The sequence below is a fragment of the Phalacrocorax aristotelis genome, chromosome 7, assembly GCF_949628215.1.
Source record: "Phalacrocorax aristotelis chromosome 7, bGulAri2.1, whole genome shotgun sequence".
In the NCBI taxonomy this organism is placed as follows: Eukaryota; Metazoa; Chordata; class Aves; order Suliformes; family Phalacrocoracidae; genus Phalacrocorax; species Phalacrocorax aristotelis.
In genome coordinates this window covers 30,620,793-30,642,808 of record NC_134282.1, presented here as the reverse complement: position 1 = coordinate 30,642,808, position 22,016 = coordinate 30,620,793, and the positions used below count along the sequence as shown (strand labels likewise).

Genomic DNA, 22,016 nt, shown 5'->3' with positions numbered 1-22,016 from the left:
GCATGCGCGCAGGGGCCCTGCGCCGCACCTCCCGGCACCGCCCCGGGGGCGGGGGCATGAGGGCGGGGAGGGGCGCCGCGGCTCCTCCCGTTCCCCCTCAGGGTGCGCGCGCGCGGGAGTGGCGGTTGTGGTCGTTGGCTGCGTGAGGCGCGGGCCGGCAGGTGAGGGGCCCGGAGGGGAGGGGAGTGGAGGGCAGGGCAGGGCAGGGGCGCTGAGGCAGCATAAGGTAAGGGGCGCTGCCCTTCCCTTCTCTCCTCCCTCGGCGAGGCCGGGGGTCCGTCTGCGCGGCCCCTCTATGGAGGGGCGGTGAAGGATCAGCCCCTTCCCGGGCTCCTCCAGGGCTCTCCGGGAAGCCGCTCTGGGCGCTTACCGCGGGACGCACTTGGCGGGCTGGGGATGAGAGAGGGAGGGAGGGCGGCGGGGCGGCCAGGAGGGGTGCTGGGGCGGGGGATGCTGGTGAGGAGGAAGCGGGCGGATGGGAGCTGTGGGGCGGGGCGGTGGCGCCGGCTGTAGAGCCGCCAGCAGCCGGAGGGGGGGTCGGAGCGGTCAGACACAGCACTGCCTCCCCCCGAGGGTTTCGGGGGCGCGGTTCCCCCTTACCATAGGGAGTGAAGGGGTCGTTCCAGTGCCCTTTGCACGCCACGCTTCAGAAGGCGCTCTTTTGGAAAACTCCAGCCAGGTTGTTGAAACCGGAGGGAAAGAAACGGGATCGCCCAGCTCCAGAGGAAAATCTGGACTGCTCCGAGGCTCCGTGCTCCTGGCTGCATGGGAGCGCTCAGCTGCTGCCCCGAAGGGAATGCTATGGGAAAGATCTTTCGTGAAAGATTTCTGTGCTTGGTCCGTGTACTAAAACGTAATATAACTGCAACAATCTGCATAAATAGCTCTCCTTCGTTTCTTGGTAGCTGTGAGAAACTTTGCTTCGGTCGTAGCCTGAGAAATAGTTGGGTGACAGACAAGCCTTGTGAATTAAAAGAATGTTCTTCTGTGTTCTAGCAGGATCCAGTTTTGTTTGGCACTGAAAGTCTCTCACGGAGAATGGTTAAGCAGGGATCAATGACATCACTCGGCAGGAAACAGTCTTGGAGGAGTTGCTATCAGAGCAATCTTGATGATGATAAAAGTCTCGCAGATAACCTCCTCAGTAGTGGCCATAGACCAGCCTATTGACTGTAATACAGACATTGCAGATACTGGTTTTTATTTTTAGCATGAAATTCCACTTGAGAAGCATGTTATCCGTTTTTTATTCCGTGTGTGTAATCAGGATGCCAGATTTATGTGAAACACACCGGATTGCTTCAATGTTTAGCACCTTTAGTCTCATCCTTGCCATCAAAAAGCCTTCCTAAAACTGACCTCTTCTGTATTGGGAAGGGGGGGAGGGAAGCAGCTTGGTAACTTTTAAGTAATTATGGTGAGCTAAGAAGTTGCACCTTAATAAACCTGAAAGAGGTTGTGCTTGTATATATGTACATATACAGTAGCTTTGAGAAGCAAATGCCAGAGTAGCCAGAAATCATCACAAATTTGAAAACAACTTTGCCTTCAACTTTGCACAAAAAAGGTTGGGCTCCTGTCTGGCTGGCTCATGGCAGTTTGCTTTGACTTGGAGGTGTCTTTTTGATGGGAGGAATAAGCTGAAGAGTGCTGTACCCTGAAGCAATTTGGTGTCATTTCACATGAAGCTGAACTCACTGACAAAAATCTGCTTGGAAGATGGACAGGATCAGGCAGTGATCATTTCAAATCCATGAAGTCAAAGTGGGAGTGAGCTAGATAGGTGAAAGGTGGCTAAGATATGTGGGCTTTGCGAGTGGACACAGACACCTGTTTGGTTAGAGGGCAACCCAGGGGAGGGACTAGAACCCTTGGAGCTCTCATCACTCGAAGATACAGCATATGCTGACGTTTTTATATTGCCATAGTAAATTATAGCCGTTTTAATATTGCCATAGTAAATTTAGCCTTTCTTTTCTTGAACTCACGCAAGTTAGTGCAATAGAAGTTCACTTCTGTTGACAGGTCTTGTTCATCAGGAGATTTTTTTGCATAGAGGTGTTAGATGAGATATTTTTTTTTCCCCTTGTCTGTTTTGTATCTCAAAGTGATACAGCTGTGTGTGAAAATTTTACTTGGCAACAGAAGTTAAAATGACTGAGTTTGCAAGCATCCAGACGAAAGGGGAGGAGAAAATGTTTCATTTTGAAGCTGTCAGCTCTTTACATAACACTCAAGCATGAAAGGAAATGTTGAGGGGAACGAGGCTTAAAAAGAAAAAAATACACAAGTTCTTTTTCTGAGCTTTGAAAAAACTGTTTCCTGTAAATAGTGAGATGTCTTTAAGCAGTGTATTTGGTTTGGTTAGTTTCCGGAAAGGATGTGAACTTTGCTTTTTCAGGCTTCAAAATGGTTTGTTGTACATCTAGTGCCTTTTAGTACCCCACATTCATGTTGCTTGAATTTATTGTCTGATGATGTTAATAGGAATAATGGTTGCTGAAGATTCTGCCCCTCGTTAATACCAAAGTCAAATACTTGTACTCTGTGAAACAATCAACACTGTTTCAAAATTTGGACATCAAATCAAGAATACTTCTTTTTAAATATAGTGTGCAACAGTGGGTATTATATTATTTTGTGTTTTGTTGGTTTTTTTCTTGTATGATTTTTAATAAGCTGAAAAACATTATTAATTTTCCAGATTTGTTCCTGACCTTCCATAAAAATGTCCAAGGTAAGAATAAAATTTCTGTCTTCCAATGTAACAATGTGAACCAGATAAATATTTAAAAATATTAAATATTTTAAAAGGGCAGAACATGTAACTTGCATCATGTTTGATGGTGATGTGTATGCTAAATTTATGGGTCATAAATAAGAGAGAATCCACATTTAGAAAATGTAATATTGAAAGATTAACTGATGTAAAGCATATATTAAAGTAGTTTCTTACAAGTATAAACCTCTGCAGTTGACAAATACTCTTGGAAGGATTTAGTTTTGGTCACTGAGTTGCACACAAGCTCCCTGGTACATTTTCATTGAAGCTTCCATTCTGCTACTGTGTGTTGAGCCAGAATCATTTAAGAAAAGGATGTTCTTAGATTTAATTTCTTCATTTACTAATAGAGCCAACTGATCTTCTGGAAAAATCCTTCATAAACCATGTGGTAATTTAGAATACCATTGACATGCTGGGATTCATCTAGTTCTTGGTCCCATGCCTACGATATAATGGGTATAACATCCATGTTAGCTTATTGGAGTGAAATGAGTGATAAAGGGTACTCAAGTGATGTGCTTGAAGAGGGGAACTAAAGATTTCTCTGCAGCATTTGTAGCAGTGGGCATTTGAAACGCTGTTGTGTAAATCCTGTGCCCTTTAGAAGAGATCTCTGAAGAGGACTTCCAGCTGTCACTTCCTGAGTTGTTCAGTGTTTTCATTTGGATGTGCTAAAAACAGATTAGAAATCTCCACCTTTCTATTTAAGTCTGTAAGCATTGGACAAAAGCCTTTTCATTTTAAATGTGTGTGAAGACACTGTTTAAAAAAGTGTGTGATTACTGAATGCGCTTCAAACTTCAATAAAGAAAAGTTTGGAGGTTTGTTTCTTTTTTCTTATGGTGATCTTGCTGGATAGCTGAATAAATGAAACTTTGGGTTTTTTTAAACTCTAGGTGAAATGCAGTTGTTCTGTACTTCATGGTGAAGCTGTTGAGTAGTAGGAACACCTGTGTAGTTTACTCTCTGTATGTCATGTGGCTTCAAACCATTTGAAAAAGCTGAGGAAAGCAGTTACACAAACAAGTATGTCTTGAGTGGTTGCTTATTATTGTCTTATTTTATTTTATTTTTAGCAACAGCCTGCTCAGTTTACCAATCCAGAAACCCCTGGCTATGTTGGATTTGCAAACCTTCCCAATCAGGTTCACCGGAAGTCTGTGAAAAAGGGGTTTGAATTTACTCTTATGGTGGTTGGTAAGGAAATGTTTCATGGTCTTTCTCAAAATCAGTACTTGCTCACAGGCAATTTTGAATTAAAATTAATATTACTTCCACTATTGTAAGGCTTCAGCTTGCATCAGAAAGCCCTTCTGTACTGTAGCACTTAACTTTCTTTTATAGTTTATTAATCCGTGCAGCAGTTGTTTTCCACGCCACAAACCATGTTTGAATACATTAATAAGTTTGTGGGTGAAGAAATTTTGTTGTGAAGTCCAGTCATTGTTACTTCCCTCCTTCTCTTCTGTCTTACAGGATTCAAGCATTGCATTTAAAATACAGTTTAAAACTGTTTTTGCATTTGAATAGTGTCTTTGGTGGCTTGTGTGTTTTGATTAAGAGAATAGTATTAAGGAGACTATTTAAAATGTTCTGTATATTTCTGTAGCTCAAAAGAATATGAACTCTGGTCTTTCCGCCCCTTTTAAATGCTCTTAGAAGAATGAGAATTGGATTAGCTGGTTTTGATGTGAGCTGTTACTTTTGAAATTTATCTTGATTTTCTGTTAGCAGTTATAATTTAAAGTTTAATTCTGTATGATATTTCATTGAGAATCTGTTTTGGTATCTGGAATGGAAATTAAAAATCCATTGTGTCTGCAGAAATACCTTGTTCCTCTGAGAAGTCGGTTGTATTTTTGCAAATTAAGTAGGCTCCCAAATCAGGCTTGGGCATCTTTTATATCTCTTCTGGTCACACTGCTTGGAAGCTGTAACTTCTGAGATTTTCGTGTTTGAACGCTGTAATTCTTGCTTTTAAAATAGGCTTTTGCAAAAAGTAACCCTAATAGAATTAGGTTCTTTATTACCTGGCGTCACAAGAAGTAAATCTCATTTGTATGTTAGATCTGTCTGAGAGAGATCACAGCGGAAATGAGCAGGAGAAGTGAGCTGGTGTATGACAGGAGGTGTTTTAAGTGCTCAATTGTTTTGAATTCCAGTAGTTACAGAAAGAGTCTGTCCTCAAACCTTTCATTAATTTTGCCAAATGACAGCCCTAGCATTGCTTTTATCCTGTGTCTGTCATTTGTAGTTCAGTGTTGGACAGAGTTGGCCATTATTTTTGTCGTCTTAGAATTTTATCATAGATGTTTACTGTATCTTTCATTAGATTTGCTTAGGATAATATCATATTGGATATCTTATAAAATCTGAGGGTAAAGCCAAACTATAAGCAGATGGTCCAAATTATATCTCCTGTAACTATTCAGAATTTACTGTTCAGTGATCCTAAAAATCTGTTCTGAGAAATAAAAGATGTGCTTCCTCTGCTGCAGCTAAGCTTAAGTTCCAGATCTCTTTGATATTAATCGCAAATATTGCTGTTTGAAGCCGTTCTGGCATATAGACCAAACAGTTGTTTCTAGCTTCTTGTAAAATAAAAAATGGGGAAGATTACATGGTGTCAGAGTAACAGAAAGGCAATTAATCCCACCTATGTCTCAGAGTAAAATTTAACGTTACAGTCATTGTCTGCCAGTATTCTAAGGGATAAATGAAAACTACAGGAAGAGAACTTGGAGAAAAGTAATTGCGTTGAAAATATGGAGTGATTACTTTAAAGTAAACTTAGCAGAGGGAGGCAGTCAGTGTAAGATAAAATAAAGTGTGCTTTAAATTGTTGATTATTTCAACAGTTTGGAATGTGAATTCTTTCTCTTGAAATATGTATGGGGTTTAAGTGTGTTCTCCTGTTGGTTATATCTCAGTGTCTGTATTGGACTATTATTCTTCATTAAGTTGCCATGCTGCTTAATTTCTGAGCAGGAGAATGTTTATTTAAAGGCTGTCTGCACTGAGTCAGCCCTAATCAATAATTTTTGTTCTTCTCATTGTTTTTTCTGCTATTGTTTATTGTAGTATGTGAAAATACCAGCTCGAGTTTGTAACAATTTGGCTGCTTGGCTGTGTTGCTTCTAAAGAAATCCTAACCACTTGTATTTATTAACAGTTTCATGGTTGTTCCCATTATTAAGCCATGACTTAATAGTTATTTCACGTGAGAGTTGCTAAACTCTGATTACTGTGGCCAGTAGTTAGAATAGCTACTCTTTTCATTAATACTTGACAGCGGCTATGAAAACTGATTTGGTTTACATGTAATATTTACCCAGACTGAAAGTATGGAATGTGCCACTGGTTAAAATCATGCTTTTTTGGTTTTGCTGACATGATGCCATGTGACTGTTGACTTACTCTGCCTGCATGTCTCTTTTGCTGGTGAAGGCTGCACTCATAAAATCTGATCTTGGGAGATACATTCTATAAGGCATTAAAAATTGGCATCTCCTAGTCAAATATTTATTTAAAAAATAATTCCACCTCTTTTTTCTTTTGTTCAGATATTTTTGTCAGGCTCCTGTTGCAGAATAGTTTGTGTAACTTAGAGGAATCATGTGGCCCATCATTTTTAACTTCTAAATTTTTTAATTAATTCTACCAACACCTGAAATAAAACCAAAATTCTAGAAAAGGATTTGTTCAGTGAATTCAAGTACGGAGTATTTTGAGTTGCTGGTCTTTTTTATGCCATGAACATTTGTTTTGATTAAGATCTTTAGCTAATTAGTTTGCTTTTGAACTTTCCTCATGGCTCAGTCAATAGCCCTAGAACAAAAGTATATTTACGGTACACTTTGGTAATCCCCAGTTCCATCAGTGAAAAAATTGCTCTGTGTGTATGCTCAGTAGCCGTGTCATATTCCTCTTCCCTTGGGTTCCTGTTTGCCATATTAGCATAAAAACCAGAAATAAATCACACTTCATGACGGCTGGCTGTGCAGAAGTTCAGCAATGCCTTTTTCAATGTATCAATTGATATAGCTAGGCAGGATCTAGCTTCTCAACTGTGTATGAACTTTCACATTCTGGAGTGATAGCAGAAAAGCATGCCTTAAAAAATCGAGAGACCTGAAACGGGAATTTTTAACTATAAATTGATCAGAACTCCAATTGACTAGCAGATTTAATTACAGATCATCAGTGAAAGCTCTGAGAAAGTGTGTAATAAAGCTAAGATGTGAAAATTGTTCAGCCTAATGCAAACTTTTCTAATACAAAATTGTAAGCTGTGAATTTTTAAATTAAAAGATTTAAATTTAACATAAAAAAAAAGATGTATAGTCAGATGATACTGTCTGGATAGAGTTGAAATTAGTTATGTAAATATGTTGAATTTGTCTTTACATTGAATCACAGGTGAATCTGGGTTGGGAAAATCTACATTGATAAACAGCCTCTTCTTGACAGATCTCTACCCAGAACGGATAATCCCAGGAGCTGCTGGTAAACACACCTTTGTTCTAGTTTCTCTGTTCTCGATGATTTTTGGAGTCGAATGCTTCTATCTTTGGATTTTGGTAACAGCCAGCAGTGATTTCTAGTTGTAGTAGTTTCTAATGTATTTCCTTATACTTGAACTGTTTTATAGAATTTGTTCCCTCTGTACCCAGGATGTATACAGAGTCTTTGTTTAGTCCTTGGGTGCATTCATACTAGCACCTAGAAAGTTGATCCCTTCTTTTGATGACATAAAAAAAGGTCATTGTGTCACAGCAAGATAAGAAATCAACTAAACCAATCAGAAACTTCCTTTAATTTTTAATATATTGCAATTCTAAACATATGCATTGTTTATGCCTGCTTGGACTTGCAACTTGCTTCTTTTGCTTTGGATTGATATTTAGTGAACGTGAACTTCACCTCCTTTTCTTCAGTGTCTTGTCCCTTTTTTATTCTGTTCACCAAGGTATACAATAATCCAACAGAAGAGAATATTTTAAGAAAATAGAGGAAGATGCTGTATTTTTCCCCTCTTTGCTACTTGTTGAATGACTTGCTTTAATAATTTGTAATGTTAGCTGAATAATTAGTTATCACTTTCAACCTTAGGAAAAAAAATCCATTATGTATAATTTAGTATTGTTCTCCAAATATCTGATTACCTACAGTTTTTTGTCAGTCTCTTCTAACAAAATCTGACGAACTTAAATACTGAGTCTTGCTGTTAAGTTATCAGGCCTTAGAAGGTGATCTGTGGAATAACATTTATATGGTTGCATCTGCCAATTAATCTTTTGAGCTTATCTCAAAATGTCTTATAAATACTATTCTGAAAGATCAAGTTTATTGACTTTTAGAGAAGATTGAACGCACTGTGCAGATCGAAGCCTCAACAGTTGAAATTGAAGAGAGAGGTGTGAAACTGCGTCTGACAGTTGTAGATACACCAGGATATGGGGATGCTATCAATTGTCGAGACTGGTATGTAAACAGAGTATAATATTGATCTGTGTATGAAGACTGACATCCCTTTCATATTGGTCCTGGGGGCGTGGGAATAAGTAACTGAAGTGGGGCTGCATTAATAATGATATGTATATCATTCAAAGTTCAAAGTAGGATGGCCCATGTGGCAACCCTAGCTATTAAACACTTCCATTCCACACGTGACTCAAGGTTAAGACTTGTTAAGATAATGACTGTTAAGTCATTATCTTACCTTTTTTTGGTGTGTTATGTGAAGTACTGAATTGCAGGTGTGATTTTTTTGGAGAGACGGGCATGTGTTCTAATTCTGAGGAAGCTTAATTTAGGTGTTACGAGTTTATTCAGATACATGTAAAAAGTCATCAGTAACTTACACACAACTTGAAATAAATCTTGTGGCACAGATTTTTTTTTTCTTAGTTAACTTAAGTTTGGAAGAGTTTTAAGTGAACAATGACCTTGACTTTTTTAATAGTCAGGACGCAATGGAACCACTGGTGCACAAGAAGTTCAGCAATACTCTGAGAAAATAAGTCATCTGGTCTTTAGTGCAAGTAAAAATCCACCTTTAGATCTTGTCCACATTCATTTGAGCATTCTCAGATTCTGTGCTTCATTTTTAAGTGCATTTTCATCATCTTTGGGTTTGATTTTTTTGTTTTTTTTTTTTTGAGAAACTTACATTATAATAAATACTAAACAATAATCTTGAGATCAATGGCGATCAGTTTTCAATGTTAATCCCTCTCCCCACATGTCTCAAGCCCTTAAAACTCAAGGCAGGGACTGGGGATATAAAGTCCCTCTCATCATAAGTGAAGATCACGTTCGAGACCACCTGAGGAACTTGAACTTGATAAGGGATTTGGACTGCCCCTCCATGGGACCTGACAAGATGCATCCCATCTTGTTGGGTTATCTGTGGCAGATGTAGTTGCCAAGCCACTCTCCATTGTATTTCAAAAATCATGGCAGTCAGGCAAAGTCCCCAGTGACTGGAAAATGAGAAATATCATGCCCATTTTTAAAAAGGAGGACCCTGGGAACTACTGACCAGTCAGCCTCCCCTCCATGTCCGGTAAGATCATGGAACAGATCTTCCTGGAAGATACGTTGAAACATATGGAAGACAGGAAGGTGATTAGATACCACCAATATGGCTTCACTGAGGGCAAATCATGCCTGACTAATTGGTGGCGTTCCACAATGGAGTAGATAAAGGAAGAACTATTGATGTCATCTACTGATTCTGTTAGGCCTTTCATATGGTCCCCGTAACATACTTGCCTCTAAATTGGAGACATAAGGGTTTGATGATCAGGCTGTTGGATGGATAAAGAATTGGCTGGATGGCCATGTCCAAAAAGTTACAGTCAGTGGCTCAAAGTCTAAGTAGAAACCAGTAAAGAGTGGTGTCCCTCAGCAGTCCATAGTCGAACCAATACTATTTAATATCTTCATCAATGATATAGTGGAATTGATGACACCAAGCTGAGTGGTACAGTTGATTCACTAGAGGTAAAGGGATGTCACCCAGAGAGACCTTGATGGGCTGGAGGAGTAGATGCATGCAAACCTCATGAAGTTCAACAAGGCCAAGTGCAGGGTCTTGCACATGGGTTGGGGAAGTCCTCAATGTAGACTGGGAGATGAATGGGTTGAGAGCAGCCCTGCAGAGAAGGATTTGGGGATACTGGTGGACAAAAAATTGGACATGAGCTGGCAATGTGCACTTGCATCCCTGAAAGCCATTTTTATCCTGGGCTGCATCAAAAGGAGCGTGGCCAGCAGGTCGAGGGAAGGGATTCTGCCTCTCTACACTGCTCTGGTAAGACCCCACCTTGGAGCACTGCATCCAGCTCTGGGCTCCCAGCACAAGACAGACATGGACCTGTTAGAGTGGGTCCAGAGGAGGGCCATGAAAATGATCCAAGGGCTGGATCAGCAGTGAGAAAAGGCTGAGAAAGTTGGAGTTGTTCAGCCTAGAGAAGAGAAGGCTCCAGGAAGACCTTACTAAGGCCTTTCAATATGTGAGGGGCTTATAGGAAAGATGGAGAGAGACTTATTACCAGGGTCTGTAGTGGCAGGGCAAGGGGCAATGGTTTTAAATGGAAAGAGGGTAGATATAGGGTGGACATAAGGAAGTTTTTCACAGTGATGGTGGTGAGATGCTGGAACAGGTTGCCCAGAGAAACTGTGGATGCCCCATCCCTGGAAGTGCTTATGGTCAGGTTGGACCGTGTTTTGAGCAACCTTTCTAGTGAAAGGTGTCCCTGCCCAGAGCAGGGGGGTTGGACTAGGTGATCTTAAAAGATCCCTTCCAACCCAAAGCATTCTGTGATTTTTAAATCAATTTGGAACAAGAAGCTTAGATTATCCTGAGCATGTGTAATTAATACTAGTCAAAAGATGAATGCTAACCCAAGAGAAGCTTGCTGTACAAGTTAAAATGGTGTTATATGCGTGTATATTTTACTTTTAATATAAAAAAAATAGATATGCATAGTAGTTCGTTATTCCAGAATTCAAGTAAAATTTTAATATATGTGCTCTTCTACTCTTACAGTCTTACAGCAGCACTAAATTAATTTTTGTACATCAACAGGATGTTTTGGTGTTTTAATATTACCTTTGAAACATCACTAAAATTAATGACCATTTGGGAATGAACATGATTTCTTGAATCCATATTTGTTTTACAGTTTTAAGACCATAATCTCTTACATTGATGAGCAGTTTGAGCGATATCTGCATGATGAGAGTGGTTTGAACAGAAGGCATATCATCGATAACCGGGTTCATTGCTGCTTCTATTTCATTTCACCATTTGGTCACGGGTAGGTGTTTCTCCCTAACTTTATTTTACTTCAGGGTGTTGGTTTGTGGTTGTTGACTTAAATTTTTAAAATCAGATTGCTATTACTTAAGTAGTAGGACAGCTGGAATTAATTGGCTGTGTTCTTTTTCTCTGCTTAAAGAGAGAGATCTGTATTGGTGTAAAATAAATTGGTAATTTAGATAAAAAATAAACTTTTTCTACATTTTAATCTTAGCCCTAAGCCTTTGGGTAATTTAGATTAAAATTTTTCCACATTTTAATTTTAGCCTTAAGCCTCTGGATGTTGAGTTTATGAAGGCCATACACAATAAAGTAAATATTGTACCAGTGATTGCAAAAGCTGATACGCTTTCTCTGAAAGAGCGAGAAAGACTAAAGAAAAGGGTAAGTATTTTTCTGGCTTGCTGAGAAATATTGTAACTTAGGTTATAGCAGCATGGTTACTGAAGAGAGGGGTGTTCTCATTCAATATCGTGCTGTCCTAGACAAGAAAAATATAATTTCACGCACAGTGTAACATTATTTAATGTGTAGTTTGGTAGCTTGTAAATTCTTCTATTATGTATTTAACCCAGAAATTGTCCTTAAAATGTTGTGTGTGAAATGTCAGATTGACTACAGTTACAATTACATTATGAGTGAATTTTGAAACTTTGGAAAAATATTTAAATGCATTTGCTAATGGTAACTGCTTTCTTACCTGTTTAATCAGCCCCAAAGCTGAGATAGTATCTACATCTATAATGTGTATATATTGTTTTACCCACTCAGAATTCTGATGATTGAAAAGCAGGACTTCAGTATTTGCTAAAGGTGGGGGGGAAATGCAACAAACATCATGAGTTAATAACAACTATGAAATTTAGAAAGAAGTGTAGAGTTAACTTGCCAGAGGCCACACTTGATCCAGTTGTAGCTGTTTTATTTAAAACCTTATCTGTGATTTTTTTCACTTGCAATAAAAATAGAGAAGTATGCTTTACTTTGATATACATATTGTGCTAGAATTCTGCAGAAATAAAGATTTTTAAAAAAAATTTTATTTTAAAGAGCAAAATTTGGGTTTATGGCAAATGGCATCCAGCTGCAGATGCCATTCTTAGCAGTCATGAAGACATTAAAAACTACTTGTTATGTCTGTAGTTCAGTTAGGCTTTTAAACACTCCTACCCCTACCACCGATATTAATTCAGAGGCAAGAGCAAGGAGTTTTAGACTGTTCAAAGCAATTAAGTCAATGCTAGATAATAAAAATAATATTACAAAGGTGTAAAAAAAGCTCAATTTCTTATGTGTAATCCACAGAGGACAGTGTTTATTTGAAACGCTATTGTTTGTCTGAAACCGTGTGGCAAGTAGTTGTTGAATATCACGAAGAAATATGGTGTTTAAAACAAGTACTTGCCAAGTAATTTGGATCAGTAAGGCCCAAATTTCTCAAGAGATGGTGTATAACTGATTAATTTTACCTTAAGTTTTAAAAGTACTGGCCTTATATGGATATTATCTCAATTTCTTGTATTATAAATCTCAGATTCTGGACGAAATAGAAGAGCATGGCATCAAGATCTATCACCTGCCAGATGCTGAATCAGATGAGGATGAAGATTTTAAAGAACAGACCAGACTCCTGAAGGTATGACTGGCTTCATAGGTTACATACGTGGATAATGTACTGTGTCTTTTCGGTCTGCTCAGAGGGCTTTAGAACAAGATACATACCGTGACCTGCAATGAGACCTTGAGTGAGTCGCTGTGTGTCTGTGCCCATCCTTCTCATTCTGAAAGGTGGTAGTAACAATGACTTTTTTTTTTTTTACAGCTTCAAATTAAAAGCATTACAAACTTATTTCTGTCATATGCAGTGCTGAGCAGAACAAGAGTTGTTCTTGGAGTTGTTTGTTCTGGTTCGTTATTAGTAATTTTTGCCATTTTGGCTTTCAGGCCAGCATTCCATTTTGTGTAGTGGGATCCAATCAACTCATTGAAGCCAAAGGTAAAAAAGTTAGAGGTCGACTCTACCCATGGGGTGTAGTTGAAGTGGAGAATCCAGAACATAATGACTTCCTGAAGCTGAGGACCATGTTAATGTAAGTTAGAAAATATCAATTAAATGGTAGTTTAAAAATCAATTACCAGGAAGATACTCAAATACTGTAATGGGGGTTTGGAGCAGTTGTGGAATTCTTTGAGACATTCAGAATTTGTCTGGAGAAGGCTAAGAGCAAGCGTGACCTAGCTGGGATAGGTCTAGGCAGGAACTGGACCACATAGGCTCCATAGCTTCTTTCCAACCTGAATTACTCAATGATTCTGTGAAAATAATCTTTGTCTAATTATTTTGTTGAACACAGTGTTGTCTTGCTATCCAGAATCCCCAAGAACATAAAACAGGTTGCTTCACACCTCGTGCTTATTTAAATATATCTATATCTAGATACATGTCTGCAAAGGAGTAGACTTCAAAAGTCCACTGGTTGATTTTTTTCAGGCTTTACTATGCTTCCCCTGCCCAGCACTGCTTTACCAAATGCTTCACCCAAGAGGATGGCTTATGTCAGGCCTCAGGGTCTGAGGTGGTGTCTCTGTGTGTCTTTTATTGCACTGATTTAACTTAAATTAGCTGGTTAAATGGGTGTACACGCTGAACATGTTGACCCAATACAGTGCTGAATGTGAGACTTGGTTAAGCAAGCTGATGTGACACAGGTATGTTTTAATTATTGTTCTTCCTCCAGCACCCATATGCAAGATCTTCAGGAGGTGACCCAGGATCTTCACTATGAGAACTTCCGCTCTGAGAGGCTCAAACGAGGTGGCAGGTTGTTATCTTGTGGTTACATGCTGTTTCTTCCTTTTCTGAATTTACTTTTTGGTGTCTCTCTCTCTCGGCGTCTCTCCTACCATTTACTTGTGAGGACTTGGTAGATCACAGACAGCTCTACAGCTCCAGTCAACACCAAGTTCAGTCGATCAGCTTACACTGAACGTAAGAAAAAGTACTGCATAAATCTGAAGAGACAGTTGTGACATTAAAAGGGTGTAGATAGGTCTCTGCTTTGTTTTAAGGCTTGAACACACTTGGATTGAAACATTTGAGGTAAATAAGTAGGGCAGAGGTCTATGATAAATGCTGTCTTCAAAAATCTGCATGTTATGTCAGTGCTGATACATTAAAGGGTTTTTTCCAGAATTAACTGCTGGAATATTTGGACTGTGTCTTTAGAAAGAGAGGCTGAAGTCCTCTGCAGTCCTTTATTAAACATGGTATAAAGAAATAATTTTCTTTGCATAGCAGTCACAGGATAATGTCTTTCAATCCTGTTTTGAGCTGTGGTGGGCAGGGCACAGCTTTCCTGGTAAGAGACAGGCAGGACACCTCATTTTTCATTAAAATAGCAGGGTTTGTGAAGTTGAGTTTGTGAGTTCTTGTTGAAAACTGGGTGTTTCCTGGTTTAGATTTTTCAGCTGCTGCTCTTATGTCAACCACTAGAGGGTTTCATAATAGCACACTTCAGTGGGTTTGATGTATTTTGCAAAGCTTTTTCCATCATGCTGCTGACATAGGTTTTGTCACATGCCTAGTCAGTTTTCAGGCAAAAGAGTTTGTCCCAGTCTCTAGCATTGGCCTACAAGTCCAGTTTTCCCTTCAGAGAAGATGACATGCTCTTTTCCCCTGACTTTTAAATCTTACCTTCCGAAGTTGAAGCTAAAAAATGGTGTGTTTTGCCAAGTTCTGGTGCCTGTTTTCTAACAGGTATGTGCAGAGGTCTTAGAAGTAATATAACCTAAGGTCATACAGAGTTAAAATAATGTTTACCAATTTTTTAGAGGATTTAAAGTTTTCTCTGCGAATGACGTGACAGTAAGTTGCTGTTAAGTTGGGGTATATTTCTTTGTGAAGCTAAAACATGTTTTTGTATCTTAACTAGTTAAGTGGTCTATATGTCTTTGTTTTCACACTTCTGAAGTGCTGCTAGAATGTAGTTAAGTTTACTGTAAGTGCGGGTAGTTTGCATGTGAATTTATTTCAAACTTGCACCTACCCCACTGGCAGCATTTGGCTATATTCTGTAACATTCTTAGAGGCTTTTGGGCACAGAAGATTTTTTTTACTGTTTCTTTCTCTGTTAACCTTATAACAAGCCGCAGGTTGTTTGCTTTGCACTTTTGATGGCACCTGTGTGACTAGATCTGTTAGCAGGTTTTTCCCATTGCAGCATGGGATAGGAGAAATCTATTGCCAAAGTGGTAGGTAATCTTGAAAATATGGTTCATAAAAATATTCTTATGTTTGGTTTCTCAATGTAAAACTGCAGTGTGCCAATTAAACAAGAGTTTGCTGAGATACTGATTGAAAGCATTTCCCTAATTTTGTCAGGAGTAATCAATGTTTGTACTATACTTCAATATCTTATACAAAAGAAAGATTTTGGACTTAAAAAAAACAATCTAACTTCAAAGTCTTAAGTGGAGCAGAGGATAAAGGGTTCCTGCAGTTGGAAGGATCTTGGATATGTACAGTGGTTGTTTTACTTCTCTGGTTTTGGTTATGAGCCTTTTAGATGCTTGGTAGCAAATGTGGTTCCTGAAGTTAGAGCAGGGATAGAACTGCATTAAAGGAAGGTTCTGTCTGGAGGCTTCCAGATACAGAATCACAGGCTTCCAGATACAGAATTTCTTAGAGCACTGGTGATTTTATATGTTGCTTCATATTTTTGTTGACATCTTGTCTAGCATTAGATATTCTATGATTCTGTGATACCTTGAACTTATATTTTGCTTTAGTTGTATTGATTTATTGCACCAATGAAAGAAGAATTGAGTATGTGTTTGCAGTATTTCTGAATTTACTATATCTGTGTGGTACTCAAATTGCAATCAGTTAAGATAATGTTATGCTCAGGTAAACTGCTATACTTGGATACCATTCAGAAATAGTTTTTACTGATACCTACATGCAAATATCTGTGATGTTTTAAAGTCATAGCCGGAATGGTTTATACTTGTTTTGGGCATAACTTTATGAAGGAGTAATGGATAAACTGATTTCTTAAAAATAAAAACATGAATTGCAGCTACATGGAGAACATGTTTCAATGAAATTCGTTTGTATTAGAACACATATGTCAGCTTCATAAAAGCCTTGATTTTTGTCAACAAAGCATTGTCTGGAAGTTCAAAATATGGAATGTATGCACATTATTGAACAGCATTCATCTTATTTTAGGAAAATAGAAGATGAAGAAGTAAATAAAGACCAGATTCTGCTTGAAAAAGAAGCTGAAGTAAGATGACAGAACTCTATACTCTTGTGATGGGGGAATTTTTATTATTGTATCACTACTTTAGGTCAGATAATTTATATGATCTCAGTAATTTGTAAAGGAAAAGACAGAATTTGCTAATATAAAGTTATTCAAGGTGCAGTAACAAAACAGAATGAAGAGTAGGGGAGTCTCAGGATGCTGATTTGTTGGAACAGGTGGAATCTGGTAAAATGCCTGATTCAGCTGTACAAATCAGCGATGCACATTGTGTGGGGAGGGGAGAGTCATCCTCACGTGAGTAAAGTTAGCAGTTGCAGACTGGCAAAAAGTCAGTTCAGCTCTGCAGCAAAGGAGGGAACAATGCTAGGAATTGTCAGGAATAAAGAACGAAACAGAAATTCTCATTCTGCCACTATGATAAATCCATAATGTATAGCTCTAACACTGTTTTCATTGTCCTAATCCAAAAAGGATACAGCTGAGACTAGAAAAAATAGAGTGAATAGCAAAAAGTGGGAGGAAGGGCTGAAGTGGAAAGCAGGTCCTGTACAAGGGGGGATTAGGTTAATGTTCTTGTTGGGAAGTAGATGACAGAGGGGAAGGATATAGTAAGGGGCTTATGTAATCCTAGGTGGCAGGATGAATGGGAATCTACTATATGAGAAACAGGTCACGTTTAATGAGATTAATAGGTGGCTGATTTCAAATAAAAAAGATACTTTTAAGATAGTCTGTAAATTGTGGAACTCATTAGCATGGAATTTTGTGCATAGCAAGAATGCAGATAAGCTCAAAAATGCTGAGAGACTGGAGAGTTTTACTTTCTCCATGAATGCGCTGGCTAAACACAAAGGTAGAATTTTTTGGTTTAGCAAGTTCAGAATTTAGATTATTCTAGAGTTTGAGAGTGTATGTCAGGAAATCCTGGTGTGCGCACCTGGCTGTGAGGCTTTTCCATACATTTGCTAATAGCCAGTGTTGGAGAGAAGCCTGAATTAGATGGACTTTTTGGACTGCTCTAGCATAAGCAGGTGCTCAGTCTTTAACTAGTGGTCTTAGTGGCTACCCAAGTCCCAAAAGGTAACTTGAGTAAAAGTGAAAAGGGTCATTGTTTCAGGGTATATGAAAAATAATAGTGTAAACATTTCACAGGTTTAACTTTTAATTGTTAAGCTTAACAGTTTAGTTTGACTTTAAAGTGTAGGTGCACAAAGGCGAGGACACCCAAACATATTTCAGTCATGAGGTTGACTTCCCACCAGTCAGAGTTGGGTACAATAAAAGAATTGAAATCTTGTACATACATCATGGCTGAATTAATCCTAGTAGCTGAGTTACATGATTACCCTGTGTTTAAATGTTGCAGTACTCTAAAATTGAGCTTCAGCCATTTTTAATAATGCTTATGTCTCCTTCGATGATTTGCCTGTAATACTTGCTTGCACCTAGACATCACTAGTAAGGGAGTTGGGAAGTAATCCTGACAATTTTTTTTAGTGACAGATAGAGGTGTACTTTGGAGGGGACATAAGCTGCTTTTCTTTTGGTGATAAACTTCAGTAACTGTGTGTGTTCAGCACTTCAGTACCACCATTTTTATGCATTTAACTTCAGAGGCGGCAAAGACTTCCATTTAGGGATGCTTAAAATCTAATTCCAAATTACAATAATAATGCCTGCTTATTTCAGCCAGTACATTTCCAACCTCTTAATGGATGAGGAAGAGCAGTAGAAGATGCTGTAACCCGAGACTGTTACCCATCAGATAAAGATAATGCAGATATATGTTCCCTCTTTAATAATTAATAGTGTGGTGGCAGTCATATTCTGAGGTAAGGTTAGGCTAAAGGATTCTTCTGTGCTACTTTTCCAGCTTCGTCGCATGCAGGAGATGATTGCAAGAATGCAGGCACAGATGCAGATGCAGATGCAAAGTGGAGAAGGAGATAGCAGTGCAGTTCACGGACACCATGTATAAAGTCTTTGGTAAGATGTTCAAATAGCCACTTAAAGGGATTTTCTTTTAACTCCTCATTATTGTAGTTGATATTAAGAAGTTCTGGAAAAATGTTTACAAGATGGGTTTGCATAGGTTTCAATCTTAGTTTTAATTTTTAAGGTTTAACTACTGTTTGTGAAGTGAAATGGCTTGGAGCCAAACTAAATATTAGAGAGTGTGTGTGTGCGTGTAAGGTGTCTTTGAAATTATGTAAACAGGTGATTCTCAAACCCATGATGAAGTCATAGTTTCATTGTGACTTTTAAAATGTTTGCTGTTTTTTGGTTTTCTAACTGTAAGAAGATAGCTGATGTTAGACTGTATTTTTTCTGTCTTGTTTTTAGATTACTTTATATCCTGACTTAAAGGAGACATTCTGGAGTTGAATTACAGCAGTGTTAAACCAGAAAGGATGCCTTGTACTCAACATGTGACACGGCCTTTGCTTTAGAGTTTAACATGGAAATGCATTGTGGTAACTCTTGTTATAGGTATTTCATAACATGTAGTCAGTTGGTATTTTATATATTATACACCTTTGACTTTGTTTGGTAATCCATATATTGAGCTTATTTTCAATTTCCCATTGTATTAGGGATACAAAATAGACATTGGAACTTTTCTAGCCTGATAAGGTGTTAGATAATAATTTTTTTTTAACACGGCTTAGTAGCTCCCTGCTTTTAACTTTTACATGTAGAAATAAACAGCTGTCAGTGTCAATGGCATGTAACAGTCACCTCACTAGGGATCTCTGCAAGGTTAATTTTATATTTTTTGCAGTGTTTACAGGTGTGTGTCTGACACCATCAGCGCTTTTTCTGTCTCTGCTCAGGGCAAATAATATCCTTGGCTTCTGCAAGCATCAAATTAAGATTCAAGCATGCCTTGTGTCCTAACAAAAGAAAGAAGAGGAAATGCCTTTTCAAGAGGCACACTGTATTTTATATGACAGGCATTATTTCCTTCTGATTTAATCTTGAGGGGTATATATTCTTTATTGTTTGCCTAAAACCTCTTACTCTATTGCAGATAACTTAAGAGTTTCTTGTAGGCTAGCACAAATCAGTCCTGCTATTTTCTGGCATTACTGTAACCAAATAAACTTGAATAATTCTGATACTGTTCAATGAGGTAGACCCCAAAGAATAGTTTGCTATGCATGGGTGTTCCCTATATCTAAATGTATAAGATATTCTGTAATTCCTAATAAATATTTTTATACAATTTTTAGGGCATTGCAAACTGTTAATTGTAGTATAAAATATATACTAGCTCCCTTCTTTTTTTTTAGTGATCTGTCCCTGACAGGATCAATGCAAACTGTATTTTAAGGTCTTGCTCCAAGATGGAGCTAGCAGTATTACTTTGGAAGTGACTCTGGTAAGTGACACCTTTTCTTGTTTTGTGGTTTTTTTGTTTTTGGTTTTTTTTTTTTATATTAGGCCAAGGTCACTTTCCTTAACATTGATAGTAAAGGAGACTGTTTTTTAGCATGGCTGGACTTCTAGTACATGTCATGTTTGGTATTGTATTTGCAGTACATAACAGCTGTGTTATACAGCTACATAGATAATAGCTGATAGCATAAGCAGTAATACGCCGTGGTTGTTTTTTCTACTACTTCTGATAGAGCCAGCAATCAGATTTCCTAATATGATCTGTTACAAAACATTATCTGAACAGCTAATAAATAGATAGAATTGCAACTTTTTTCTCTTCTTTGACCTCAGGTGCAGCTGTGACTTTTATAATTTTTTTTAATGTTTCTTTGAAACAATTAATAGGATTTCTACAGCTAGTGTATAACTCCAGTGGTACTTCAAGTGGCTAGATTAAATATAAACCTGCTAAGCAACTGAAATTTTTACCTGTCTGAAACTACTGTTGATGAATTGTTTTATATTTGAATCTTTCTAAAAATGTGATGTAAAATCCTGCGTCGTAGCCTTTGCTAGGGAGCTCCAGTTTTCTTCTCAAAAGCAATTACTGTAAAAGTTTTGGAAAATTCATTTGAGCTTCTCTAACCTTGACAAAGTGAAAATGAGAGTCTTTTTCTATGTTGAGATGCACAGAGATGTTAAGTCCCATTTTGTCAAGTATTTATCTATAAAACTTAAATGGCGCAAACATGCACTTCCAAGTTCTTGTCGTCTTTGTTTCTACACGTTCTTTCGAAAAAACTAATGTGCCATTATTGTCAGAAAACACTCCACAACACCTTATTTATTTCTAAATCTTCTGATATCTTTTTATGAATCAGTTGTCATAAATTTACCAAAAGAACTTACTATAACCTTAAGTCATTGAATACTTTGTGAAGTCCCATGCTGTTCTACAGTTGCCACAAGTCTGGGTGGGTTTTTTTTTCTGATAATGCAGCATTTGTCCACTTCTAAGCTATTTGTCTGGCATCTATTAAATGTTTTGAACACAGCATGCTTCAGACACTGTCCTCTTTGCCAAGGAGAGCAACTGTGGGACATTCACGTTTTCATCTGTAAGCTTGGTGTGGTATGGTAAGCTGTAGTAGTATTATGAACCCGTACTTGAAGAAAAAATGTGAAATCTAAAATGTTATGCAAAGGGGGACTAGTTGTACATGTAATTCTGTGTATGTTGGTTTGGTAGTTTTTTCCTGTATTCTTTTAACATGGGGACAAAAGTAGATTGTCCATGCATTTAGTGCTGTTTGGTCACTACCTGTGGAATTATGTTAGGCAATATCTTACTCTCTGAAATATGTATCTATTAAAATATTTGATCAGGATAAAGTGTTCTGTTTGATTCTTAGGCAAATAATTTTTGATCTGCAAATTCTAGCAGGAGAAGTATTTGTGGGTTGGTTTGAGTTGTTGTGTTGTTTGGTTGGTTGTTTGGTTTTTTTTTTTGAATAGGAAAAAGCAAGTTTATGGGACTTGCCATTTTAACCCAAATACTTAAGACAGCCAATTGCTGCTTCTTCCCAAATCTCTTCTCCTTCACTCTTCTTGTGATGGTCTTGCAATTAGTGGTTTCATGGTAAGAAATGAAAAGTGAGACTACCTTTCTCAGATTCTGTTTCAGACAAACTCAACTACTGGTAGAAGAAAGACTTGGGTAGAAGAAAGATTTGGAGACAAAAGGTAGATGTTGATTCATGGCTTCCTGAACTGGCCACAGTTGTTTTTCTGTTACAGTATTGTTATGTTTTTTATTTTAGGAGTCAAAATACTTCTGAATTTGCAAAGCTTTATAGCAGGTAGCAAAAATGACTTGCTCTTGGTACAAAAATCTGTTCTATTTCGGTTTATGTACTGCCATTAGCCAAGACTATAATAAAAATACTGAAATACACTCTTTTTTTGTTATGATTCTTTATTATCATCAACCCTGGAAATACTAGGTTGTTTGTGGTGATATGTTTTAAATATAAATGAGAAATGCAGATGTGGCTGAAAGAGAACACATTGATGAACCTGCATAAAATACGGTCATTAAGTATTGGATGCTCCAAGTGTACTGGTACAGTGCATTTCCCTATGGGTGTTCCCAGAGCTGCCAAAGTCCTACCTATGGGATCTTGCTTTTTCTGCAGCACTTGCCAAACTTGCATGTCCTTTAGTTATTATGTTAGCATAGGATGAAGGTACT

The 22,016-nt window shown here is 38.0% G+C and overlaps 1 protein-coding gene across 3 annotated transcripts; it reads left to right on the top strand.

The window, feature by feature from the left end:
- Window positions 1-65: 65 nt before the first annotated feature.
- SEPTIN2 (septin 2) lies at window positions 66-21,719 on the top strand. 3 transcript variants are annotated; one of them, XM_075099648.1, is made up of 14 exons: window positions 114-161; window positions 676-837; window positions 2,705-2,737; window positions 3,862-3,982; window positions 7,205-7,291; window positions 8,146-8,269; window positions 10,978-11,112; window positions 11,381-11,498; window positions 12,649-12,750; window positions 13,059-13,204; window positions 13,853-13,936; window positions 16,345-16,402; window positions 18,258-18,370; window positions 18,728-21,719. In XM_075099648.1, exons 3-13 carry the CDS (start codon window positions 2,729-2,731, stop codon window positions 18,360-18,362), a joined length of 1,089 nt encoding a protein of 362 aa, XP_074955749.1. In that variant the 5' UTR covers window positions 114-161; window positions 676-837; window positions 2,705-2,728; the 3' UTR covers window positions 18,363-18,370; window positions 18,728-21,719. The 3 variants fall into 3 exon arrangements, 2 of the variants coding, with proteins under 2 accessions (XP_074955748.1, XP_074955749.1); XR_012661589.1 differs by lacking the exon at window positions 676-837 and having other exon boundaries at window positions 66-161; window positions 13,853-14,103; window positions 18,728-21,157; XM_075099647.1 differs by lacking the exon at window positions 676-837 and having other exon boundaries at window positions 66-161.
- The last annotated feature ends 297 nt before the right edge of the window (window positions 21,720-22,016 follow it).